General features: G+C 37.9%; 2 protein-coding genes across 2 annotated transcripts in view; one reads left to right on the top strand and one right to left on the bottom strand.

The window, feature by feature from the left end:
• The window catches only part of LOC134657586 (transmembrane protein 80-like), a 418,575-nt gene that overhangs the window by 11,283 nt on the left and 394,727 nt on the right, over positions 1–12,565 (bottom strand). The gene's annotated exons all lie outside the window — the stretch shown is intronic.
• LOC134657382 (equilibrative nucleoside transporter 1) overlaps positions 1–12,565 on the top strand; it is a 38,339-nt gene that overhangs the window by 7,027 nt on the left and 18,747 nt on the right. Inside the window, exon 2 of the mRNA XM_063512923.1 lies at positions 8,153–8,257. Coding sequence (XP_063368993.1) covers positions 8,153–8,257 — 105 coding nt within the window. The remainder of the gene's footprint in view (positions 1–8,152; positions 8,258–12,565) is intronic.

Here is a 12,565-nt window from a genome sequence, read left to right as displayed (position 1 = left end):
TTCACAGGACCAAGGGTGGAAAACAATCGTTATTAACCTGCGTGAAGTATTTTATAATATAATGTCATATGGTTTGTGAAAGGACTGTCTCATCTCAAACATACCTAGACAGAGAGAATCATACTATCTTTATCTTACAGTAGTACTAGCACCCAAAAGAAAAGGATGAGTATAGTTTTTTTTTGTTCCTATTTACTGACAAATTCGTTTGACCAACTATAGTTGAATGAGCAATTTTAATAAGTTACATACAGCTACCAAAGTGCATATGCAATATGCATATCCACTTTATGAATGGATGGTTTAAGCTTCTGCCTGCAACTTTATCTGCGTCTGCGTGGAATGATGAATTGATGATAATTTATAAAAACTATGTACATATTATCCTTTCTTAGGTCTCAAACTGAAAGACCGGTATCGTATCAGTGTGAAATCTTACAAGCATTGTTCGAACTGAGCCGAAATAATGCAGTCTGTTTATTTTGATATTAATACACATAATATTTAGATTCCATCATTATACACGTGTCTGCCTCTGCCTGCCGTTAGCGTCTATTTATACATTTATAAGCTTTATATATGGGGCATTATCTATGAAACGGGACCTTATTGTCGATGGCGCTTACGCCGCACAGCGTCGCGCGGCATTGTATTTATATCGGAGCATCGTTAATAATGGCGTAAGCGCCATCGACAATAAGGTCCCTTTTCATAGATAACGTCACATATTTTTACGGGCCGTAATCCCTCAGTTTATGGCTTAAGATACAATGCGCACATAAAAATAATAAAGCTACAAGGGACTGTCTTTAGAAATTTCATGTTGCATCTGTCTCAGTAGAAATATTTTGAGAATTATTATATCACATTCATTAAAGTTTTATGTTTCCTCATGACCTAGTTCATGGATTTGAGTGGCGACCCGCATTACAGTATCCAGGCAGATGTAGGTACCTACACGTGACATGTATCTGTAGGTATGTGTTTGTATTGTATAAACTAAAAACTTTCCTGAGAAAGCTTTGAAAGCTCAGGGAAAAAATGTTTTAAAATTAAAATATTAATTGAATATAACAATATAATCTTGTGTCTTGTCATGCCCGTCTAGTCCACAACATGTAAGAGGTGGGAATGGGAACAAATAGGAAATACTCATTTAATACCGAGGCCATGTTGTCATTATACTTAGTTGACACTCTCCTTATTAGCTGGCTTTTAATTCTTAGCAATAGAGGTAATCAAACAGGTTTTAAATTCATTGGAATTGTATTCATTGGAACACTTTTTTTGTAGATTTGAAGATATTGTATCTGCAAGAGACGCTTTTGACAAGACACAGCTTTTAAAAAATAATTCTACAGTAGAAAGTGCTTCTAGTTTACTAGCTAATATTTGCCATTTTCAAAATTACTCCGCTTTCAAAGTTACCCCTATGCTACCCTCGCCTCGGTTTACTCATACAGTAACAACAGTAAAAGAACGTTTTAGCCCGTCTACCTGCGATTTACATAAGCACTGTCCTAATTCTCGCTCCCCCAGCTTGGAATCCGCAAAGTTACAATGCCATTGTTTGGACTCGTTTTGCGTTTCTGACCAAGAAACTTTTCATTTTTACCGACTTGCGAGGGGACTGTTACATTTATGCTAGCAAACATTTTATTACATTGTTAGTAACTTTAATTCTACACACGAGTACTCTTAAGTAATTACTTGCAATAGCGTAAATTGTAGAATCTCGGCGCTTGGATGCATTGCAGTTTCAGTTTATAGGTTGAAATCTATTTTAGACCTTTTAAGTTTTGACATATATAGCTTTTATGTTGAAGTTTCCTCTCATTTATAAACCCTTTGATCGCCACGCCTATCGTTGCGGCGCAGCATCGTGAACCTTGTCGGAATACACGAAGGTTGATATTGCGCTGCAGCCGCGCGCGTCAGTTGGCATCTTTTCCGGTCAAAGGGTTAGGAATGTTAAGACCGTTCCGTATTACTATAAAAACCTCTTACGCTCGGCAATCATTAAGTAGCCAACTCTTAGGGCAATATCGAGCTTTCCGAGCCTTGTAGAAATGTGTGTTTAATGTTAGTAATTCCCTGGAACCTTTTAACTGGCTAAGTTAAGTAGTATTCTCACAGACTGACCATTCTTGAGCTGTATTGCAACGAGATAGGGTCTATCAATGTTCAGTTAAGTCTGTTACTTACTTTAACTTTGTAGTGGCCGTAAAAATGCTCTGATGCTACGGTACACGGTATTCTCTTAACCTTATGATTGATATAACGGTATTAGTATTGGTACGCGATACGCGATTGATAACTGTAGCGTTTAGCTTCGCTTGGCAGTGATCGATCTCATCAGATCTTAATATTCTTTACTACAAGAATAACTAATTTGACTACTACTATTTAGAGCAATTTTTTTTACCTGTAGCTGATAGTGTAGTAGGTTAAGTAAGTGTTATTATGTTGTTTCTTTATGTCAGGTTATACTAATCTTAAACTAAATTAAAATAATTAAAATGTTATATTTGACTACGGTTTTTCCAAAATAAAAATCTCTCATTTTCGGATGACTGTTGTCAACGCAGTTTGGAGTGCTGTTATTTTTTTTTACTTATTGACCGAGAGAGCGAAGCACGCGTAAAGCCTCTCCGTTTCAGCTTAGGCAAAAATGGTTTGACATGTCCGGCTGTGTCCTTTACAGCTCGCGTGTCACAATAGATTCTCGTGAAATTTTGCAAGTTTGATAGTTATTATAAATTCTGTAATATATTTAGTTTTTATGAAATATTTCTAAATGGCGTATTTGGTTGGACTTTTAGACAGTATGGAAGATGTTACTCTTGTCCAGACAAGATAAAACGATTCACAATCAATCACTAGCTAGCCGAATAACCTAATACCGGTTTTCAGAATTAATCTACTCATGCTACAAAACAGGTTTAAAGTTTCTATTTATATATATGATTATGCATTGAAAGATTTGAAAGGTAAATAAATAGGTGTTACATTCAGTGACTTGACTCGGTCAAGTGTGCACGTTACTTAGTGTTTTGTTTATTTACTGTTTAATGAGTGATAATTATGGAACCTTCAGTGGCAAGGAGACGGGTATGTTTTATAGTGTGTTACATATATACTGTATAAGTATAATAGTGTAACTGCATATGGAGAAGTAGGTAAACGTTTTATGTATTTACTTCAGTACTTCTTCTGTAGAGTTCATGAGAAATGACAAAAAATTTAGACATGGCTGGCTTGGCTAGCGTTTGCTGTACCTAACAGTGGCGGATGTAAAACACACAAGTTTGACATTTCGGAGTGTGTTTGGATTGTTTTTTTTAAACTTGTAGCCTGTGGGGTTAAGTCAAGTTTTGCTCTTTCGCAATACGTAATATTTATAAGAATTGATTAGTTAAATTGTTCTCAAATAATAAATAAGAGGAGATGTATAAATGTTTACTTATGAATATTTTAACTGAAGTTATCATACTTTGTTTTGTCTTTTCAAGGTTGCCACATAGTGATACAAATGTTTACTTACTAGCTATAGTTTTCTGGGTTTTCAGTGAGGTTAGATTGCGGTTAACTCAAGGTTTACATATCGATCACGTGTAATATTAATGATGTTTACAAGCCAGTCTAGCTTAGACTAAAGTTTGCTTAGGTTCTGCCTGGTCTATTAGGTTGTCATAAACAAATGTTAACATAAGCTTGTAAATAGCAATACAAAATAAGAAAACGATAATATAATATTAATACACGAAAGTTACGAAATCGCAAGTCAAGTCATTCTTTATTCAAGTAGGCCTAGCAACTAGCACTTTTAAATCGTCTTATGCCTGTACAAATATCATCTTAGTCCAATAATTATTAATATCTGGGAGACCGAGCTTTGCTCAGAAAACATATAAAAACTCGAAAATGCGCGTTTTCCCAGAGATAAAACCAAGCTAGATCAATTTTTGCCCCCAAAAACCCCCATATAGCAAATTTCATCGAAATCGTTGGAGCCGTTCCCGAGATCCCCGAAATATATATAGATATAAATATATAAATAAAGAAATATACACGAATTACTCGTTTAAAGGTATTAGATTGTTCTTAAAAAATATGAAATTATAATATTCCTAGATGTCAAACTTAATAATAAGAATTTTAGAATACAATAGTCAAACTCTAAAAAAATTGTTTATAAAATAGTACTTTAATTTTCCGTCGCCTATACATATGACTGTAACGTAATTACTAATTAAATGTTGTATTAAAATTTTACACATTCAGTTAGGTAGTCGAATTTAAACTAGTAAAATTAAATTCGACTCTTCCTTGAAAATGGCGATCTATAGGCTCTCTGAAACTCGCCGTCCAAAAATTATACACTAACAAATAATTTCGATTCAATATCGATACGTCATGATCACATTCGCGAACCGACCCACAGGGATGCTGATCAGTGATAAGCAATAATGTGTCAACCCACATTCATTTTGCAATAAGGTGCCAACTCAAAAAAATGACGCTGACATTTTATTGCAAAATTAATGTGGGTTGACACATTTTTGCTAAACAGCATCCAGTTGATTATTCGCACAGCTCATTTGTACGGCTTGATGAGAAATCTTTTCATGGCTTCATTGCGTGGCTAAACATATTTGCGACAAACAGAACGTAGCCAATTTACTGAGATTATAATGTTTCGTTTCTTGTTATCAATGCGAAATTAAATCGCAAGGCATTCGTACGTGTCCATTGATTTAACTCACATTTTTTTTAAACCACGTCGGTAGCAGCATACGGCTCTGAAGGTAAGCGGTCGGCGTAACCTATTGACGCCTGCAACTCCAGCCGGGCTAGCACATGATTGGCGCAACAGTATCTCGCGGCAAGACTACCCGTCCCTCTTTTATTAACATAGTTAGAAAAAGACGGGTAGTCCATCTCACCGCGAGATGCTGTCGCGCCAATCATGTGCTAGGCCTACAGGGGGTATTACATGTCATGCCCGACTCTAAACAATACGCCAATTTTTTCTATCGTGGTAAGAAATATGATGAAAGTATGTTTACAACTCTTAAATTACAGATACTATAATGGCGCCATATTGTGAGTTAAAAAAACCTAATACTGCCTTTGTTACCGCGATAGTTATTCATGAAGTAAAATTAATTATTTCACGTATAATAAAATTAAAATACGGGTACATCCAGACGTTCCGAACCCTTTACAGCGTCCACGGTCAACGGGAGACTGACAAACAAAACAATATACATACAGGGTTACTACCGCGAAAACCGAAATTCGCAAATTGCGGGGATCTTTCTCTTTTACTCTTATTAAGACGTAATTAGAGTGACAGAATAATTGACGAACTTCGATTTTCGCGGTTATAGCCCAGGGTGTTTGGTACATCGTTTGCAAAAGTGCAGATAGGTCGACTCATCAGCTATTCTCTCATGCCTAGAAAAAAAATTGCCCACTGTTTTTCTCACTACTGCGCATTTGAAATTTACTAAAACTGGCGTAGAGCTGAAAAAAAAACGTGCGCAATTTTTTTTTTCTAAGCATGAGAAGATAGAAAATTAATAATAATAATAAATAAATAAATAAATAAATATTATAGGACTTTTTTACACAAATTGACTACGCCCCACAGTAAGCTCAAGAAGGCTTGTGTTGTGGGTACTCAGACAACGATAGATATAATATACAAATACTTAAATACATAGAAAACAACCATGACTCAGGAACAAATATCTGTGCTCATCACACAAATAAATGCCCTTACTGGGATTCGAACCCAGGACCGCGGCTTCACAGGCAGGGTCACTACCCACTAGGCCAGACCGGTCGTCCGGAAATTATTCAACCTATTTGCCATTTTGATTTGGCAAACGATGCAACACCCTGTATATGTTTTTTATAGTCTTACCGTGACCAGCATTTTTATACAGCATGTCGCATGTTATGTCTAAAAAGATATCACAAAGGAAATAATTAATTCAAATCGACCAGTAATTATACGTCATCAGTTGAACAAGTTATAACGGTCTAAACCCATAGTTTACTTTACACCACATTTAATAGCTTTTGTTCTTGCTTGACCTACATTTTGAAGTGCTACAAATTAAACATGTATGTTAGTTACACCAGAGATAGTTAAATAATACAAACTGGAAGTCGTTATCATTGTTGTATTGTAGGATTTGTAGGTATACACAGTGGATTTGCAGTCTTGTTCTTTATGTGATCGGCAGTTCATGTTTTGAAAAATTTGTCTGTAATAATAAGTATGTTAGTTAAACTGAAATGTCGGCTGTGACAATAAAAAGGATTTGGTACAGTTTCGAAATTCCGCCAAGGTTTCTCATTTGTTCAAAATTGAACTCTATAGAAATGAGTTAAGATCGCTTTTAATTTAATTAAAATACGTATGAGCTTTCTATTATTGTTAAAATATAGACATTACAAAAAGAGGTTGGAAAATCTATATTATTTGCCTGCGTACAGAAGTAGGGCGGGCGGTTATTAATAATTCAGAGTAAAAAATCTCAAGTACGATTCAATTTAACACTGATTTAAACTTTCACGATTTTTACACATTATTAAATTGCACAACGGGACTTATCTAAGTTTTAAGATCTACCTCCGACGTTTCGAGGACGGCGTTGTGATTCAATTTTATAGAGAAACGTAATATGTAGTATTTTATGTCGTGTTTCATAGTCGAAAAATCCCCTAACAATTAATACCCTTCTGTTTCACCCAAATCTGAGCTTAAAAACTTGTCAGCAATAAACGCTTACTCCATCAAAAGCCTACATTGCCTACAACAAATTAACACCTTTCACGTCAATTCGTCATTTGACATCTCCAGATAGTGTTTCGTGACCACTAAAGGCACTAATTAAATCAGGTGCTACAATTCACACAACCCTTGTAACCAGATTGACCAGTATACGTCTAACCTCTGATCACGTATAATTCTTTCGAATCTAGGTATCAAATTACACCAGGGAAGCCAAAAACTTGAGAGTACATCGGCAGATCACACGGCACTCGTAAACGTGACGTTTGACGTTGGAATCGCAATTTGGCCGGATTTCAGGCACTGAGTCACGTACCGGGAACAGTGGTGTCATTCACGTTTCAAATCGAGCCGATACAGGTCATACACAGGTTTAGGTACTTTCTGTTTTCGTAAACAATTGATGTAATAAATGTCCAATGTGGAGCCCAAACTATAGCTGGTCAAGCAGATCTTGTCAGTAGAAACGGGCGGCAAATTTGAAAAATGTAGGCGCGAAAGGATATCGTCCCATAGAAAATTTGAATTTCGCGGCTTTTTTTACTGACAAGATCTGCTTGATCAGCTATAGGTATGTTGGGACCGTATTTGGCCAAGTCATAACCAGTATTTGTCTCCATCCAGTATTATTCATTTTTGGGAACATAGAAAATAAAGAGAGGAAATAAATTAGGGTAAGGCCGCGAACTCTGTGGCTACCACCAGTTTGGCACTGAAAACGCTATCGAAAACGTAACTTACTTTCTATGTATCTCGCTCGTACTCGCATATTAGTGCGAGCGAGATGTAGGTATAGAAAGTAAATTATGTAGACGTTTGCGTATAAGTATGGCAGTGACAGTGACGCTGGACGACAGCCGCGGCCCTCTGCGCCGTAAGTAAGCCCTGTCTCCATATCGCTCGGCAAACTATCGAACATTAGCTCGCGCGATATGGAGACGGGGCTGTACGCGGCCTTACGGGCGAGAGGAATATTTGCACGGTGCATGGGAATGTCATTCTGTTCCTTTTGCCCAGCTAAATATAAACTATGTCCACCTTACCAATGAGCAAATTAACGCAATGTTTGTTTTCATCACACGAAAAATACCTACTAACATCAAAGTCATGTTAACATGACACTGTACATAGGTACATACAGAACAAATGTCTTTCGCATTTTCGGAGGTATGGGCGAAAATGTTGTAACTGACTTGTGAAAGAGACCTTGAGAATTTTGAATTTTTTGAGTTACCTTTGGAACTTCTAGACTGTTTTTCATAGCTCTTTAGATCTTTCTCTATTGGGAAGAAATTCAAGTATGTTGCCGCCGTATATTTTAATTGAAATGTTTTTTGTCAGCAGGTTGGGAGGCGGAGGAGAAGGCGCCGTTCCTTCGCAACGAGCCGGTCAAGCTCACGCCGGCCTGGGAGGGGTCCAACCTGCCCAATGACACCCTCAACCTCAAAGGTAAGCTCTTAGCTCCTCACACCATCCTGGAATGTGAAGATGTAATCTATTGCCATATAACAGGCTCAACTCGACACACTGGCGTAACAACGCCGTTCCTTCGCAACGAGCCGGTGAAACTCACGCCGGCCTGGGAGGGGTCCAACCTGCCCAATGACACCCTAAGTTCAATCTCAAAGGTAGTGGTCCTTTTTAGTTGGTTAATGCATACGGCCGCGACGCTGAGTATGGGAAGATACCAGGAGGGGTATTCGACAAGCGACGTTTGACGTATCGTGTGAACTCCCGTTGAATCGGAACAATCCTGTGTCCAAATTTGACATTAGCAATCCACAGTTGACAATCAAACCAAACCATTATAAACCTTAAAGTAGTAAAACAAAGTTGATTTTTGTTGAATTATTGGTTGTGTACCAAATGATATTATGCAGTTAATGAAAATGCGATTCAATCAACTGTTGAATTGAAGTGGACGCGAAATCTGACAGTTGTACATCTCGAATAGGGCCAGCTCTTACCCGTACGGTCTTATGCTGGATAGAAATTATGTTTCCTGTTAAATTGAGTTGTGTATCTAGTTTTAATTCAGCCCACTTCGCAATGCAGTTTCATTGTAATTATATTTTTGTTGCTGTTTTTAAAGTGGGCAAATAGACGCTCTACTTACTTATTGCACGCATATTTATTTATAAATTTGTGTGCACGTAAGTGTAGCTACAGTTGATAAACATGCGATTCTATCAGTTGAATTGAAGTGGACGCGAAATCTGAGTTGTACATCTCGAATAGGGGCCCAGAGGCGTCGCGTCTAATAGGTCTTCATTTTGAACCCGGAGCACAATTTGGCCATCCTCATCTTATACGTAAAACCATACGTGAAGTTACGTAACTGAACCAGAATAGTGCGTCAGTCCGCAAATTAGGCAAGTTTTTCGGAATTTCTATGGATTCTCGGGTACTTTAAGATGGCAGCATTTCTACGTATACAACTTGACGTTGTACGCAGCGTATGCGAACGGTTTATGGGTCTCTCATAAACCGCGGCATTATATCCGATCGAATCGTCTTCTCAGACTTGGTACCTAAGGGCTCATTTAGACGATGCGAGAACTCGCATGCGAGTTTCATTACATTGCGCGTTTTGATCGGATGGCTGAATTGGGCGTAACCAACAGTCCGCAATGTAACTAAAATCGCATGCGAGTTCGCGCTTTAAATCAGGCTTAATTGACGGAATCGACGTGTTTTACATGAAATAAATTCAGATTTTAAAAAGTCTTTTTTGTGATCCATTCCTGCTTAATAAGTCAAAAATCACACTACTTATTTTATAAAAATACCTAGTGATAAGAAAAAGCAAGCCCGGTTTCAATAAAACCACCTAAAAACAAATCAAACAATCGTGCTTCAGCATGTTTTGTCTAGAAATCATAAAAGCCGCCCTAAAAGAGAGTACTCGCGCGTGCTCTTATGGCGAATGAATGGAGCCCCCTGGCCCAATTTGAGCCGGTTGATTACCTTTCAAGTTGAGCGGATGCCACTGGACGAGCCGCCCACGCTCTCACGTTGTTGTACACCTACGTAAGCCCTTAGCTGTGTCGGGTGTTGCAATGTTACGTTTTCATGTTTAGGAGTTAGCTGTATGTGTTTAGTTCATAGTACGTGTGAATGAGGCTAGGTTCAGACGGCGTTAAGTTTTCCCGTATACCGTGTACGGGATTTTATCGAATACCGTAGTGGCAGCAAAATTTCTATGAAAACTTTCAAAATCGTTCACACGTTATCTATGCGGGAAAGCCGCCTAGCCGTGTGAACGATTTTGAACGTTGTTGTACAAATTTTGCTGCCACTACGGTATTCGATAAAATCCCGTATACGGTATACGGGAAAAATTAACGCCGTGTGAACCTAGCCTGACGCTTTTATGCCTGTGCATTGGCTAATATGCGACATTTTAAAAACGATTGTATATGTCAAACGGTATGAAAATCTTAGCCCTGGGATTTCTCAAAAGCTTGTAACTTGTAATACAAATTAAAAGTCCCTTTCTAACAAAAGCTGTCAAAAAGTGCAAGTGTTACAAGTTTTTGAGAAACGGGCCCCTGTACCTCATGTTTTTAACACGAGTGCAACCAGTACTATTTGTTCCTCCAATATGCACTTTACACATACAGCCAATAATCCTGCAAATTACCAGGCGGGCTAATTCGACCAAATATCAAGTAAGATCAAATGCAATCATTGAAATAGTTAGTTTTGTCGTTAACTTAAAACTTACAAGCGTAAGTTTATCTATTAGCAAAGATTCATCTTTTTTAAACTTTTATTATTTAAAATGTAAATAAACATAAATACAGAAAGTTTTAGAAGGCGAGCGGAACCTTTAGAGGGCGGCATGTTCAATTTAATGTGACGTTATAATATAGCCTGTAACCAAGATCGGGTAAAAAGTAAGACGTAAAAATTAGTTCCAGTTAGGGCCGGTTGCACCAACCACATTTGACAGACTGATCAACGTCAGCCAGCGCGCCCCGGCGCTTTACTATGAAACTTTCCATACATAACAATTTAGCGAACTCTTTAACGATACGAACAGTTTGGTGCAACCGACCCTTAGTACATACGTATATCAGTTTGATAGTAAACTTTCTGCGACCCCACACGACCAGTCTCCATTAAGACCAATTGAAATGACAGAAGTGCAAGAGTCAATGGGCTAATTCCCGTGATTGTAGTTCGCCACTACGAGCGTAATAACTTTATTTATAGCCGGCTCTATGATTCTCTTTGCTCACAAAACACGCGTCTACGTTCAGTCAGTATAAGATTCGTTGCAACGAGATAGAGTACAAACTGTAGTCTTAAGAAAAACTCGACACACTTTTGGAAATAAAGAGGAATGAAATGAAGTGCAAGAGTCAATGGGTTATTTCTCGTGATTATAGTTCGCCACTCCGAGCGTAATAACTTTATTTATAGCCGGCTCTATGATTCTCATTGCTCACAAAACACGCGTCTAGGTTCAGTCAGTATAAGATTCGTTGCAACGAGGTAGAGTACAAACTGTAGTCTTAGAAAAACTCGACACACTTATGGAAATATATAAATCGTTAGTTTTTTTTTGCATTAGAAAAAAACTTATTGACGTGTCTTTTAATTGAAAAACGCGTTTTAATACAGTATTACTTATGAAAGCAAAATAATGTAAATAATCGTACCTATATGATTCATAATTGTTACATCAAGATTGTTTATCACGTCAAGATTGTTTATCTTTTTTCTAATGGTAAAAAAACTAACTATAGCAATCGACAAAACGAGAGTTTCGACAAAATGAGTGGTAGAGTCTAAAATACTCTTCAAAGGCTCGAGCGTCTACAAAAAACTAGTAGTAGCTATGAGTAATCAGATCAGAGGTCACATTTATAATTGAACGTTGAGACGACCACTTAGTATGCGATGGCTAATAGCAGGCTTAGAATTATTTGTTTACAAATAGAAGCAAACTTAGTTTTAGTGATGTTTTCGACACTGCTATGGAACACATATAATCATCATCATCATTGGCCTTAGCGTCTATTGCAGACGATTTATGGCGTAAGACATTACACCGCCTGGGGCGGAATCACAGAACAAGTAGAATGGCGATGCAAGCAGGGTACGTGTCGCCGCCGGTTATGAGCAAACGCTCGCATGCTAGTACTCGCCCGCGCTGACCGAAAAACGTAAACATGCCTTTTGCGCCACAATAACGTTCAGATTAAGAAGTTTTTACTACCGTTGCGCGAGAAATGTTGAAATGTGGAGAGGAACGAGCGGCGACACCGGTTCCGATACTAACTGCGCGCGATAGCCGTTCTAACCTCTTTAATATGTTCTGTGGGCGGAATTAAGGAAACGCAGGAAACTGTCTTAACCGACAGGAAAGGCGAGCCAATATGTGTGGAGACAGATCGGCTGCAGGGATCTGCCGCTTATTTCAGGTTGGACCCTACTCGCGCCAATAACACATATAATAAAACTTACATAGACTGAGCTTGGCCGCAGTTTGTTGACACACAAGTTTTTTCAGTAAATACGTGTGCAACTTATTATTAACGCTGTACAAAATACGGCCTAAAACACGAACTAGGTCGCGCCGTTGCCATGCATAATTTAAAAAGTTCTTGAGAAACGAAAGGATATTTAAATTCAAAAAATTCTAAATTCAAATATATTTAATTCAGGAAATACAGAAACACCACAAACCACCGAACAATCACCAAACACATCGAAAGATTAAGATTTAAGAACGGTCTGAAGTTATAG

Source organism: Cydia amplana, chromosome 20 (assembly GCF_948474715.1).
Source record: "Cydia amplana chromosome 20, ilCydAmpl1.1, whole genome shotgun sequence".
NCBI lineage: Eukaryota > Metazoa > Arthropoda > Insecta > Lepidoptera > Tortricidae > Cydia > Cydia amplana.
This window is presented reverse-complemented; position numbering and strand designations above follow the sequence as displayed.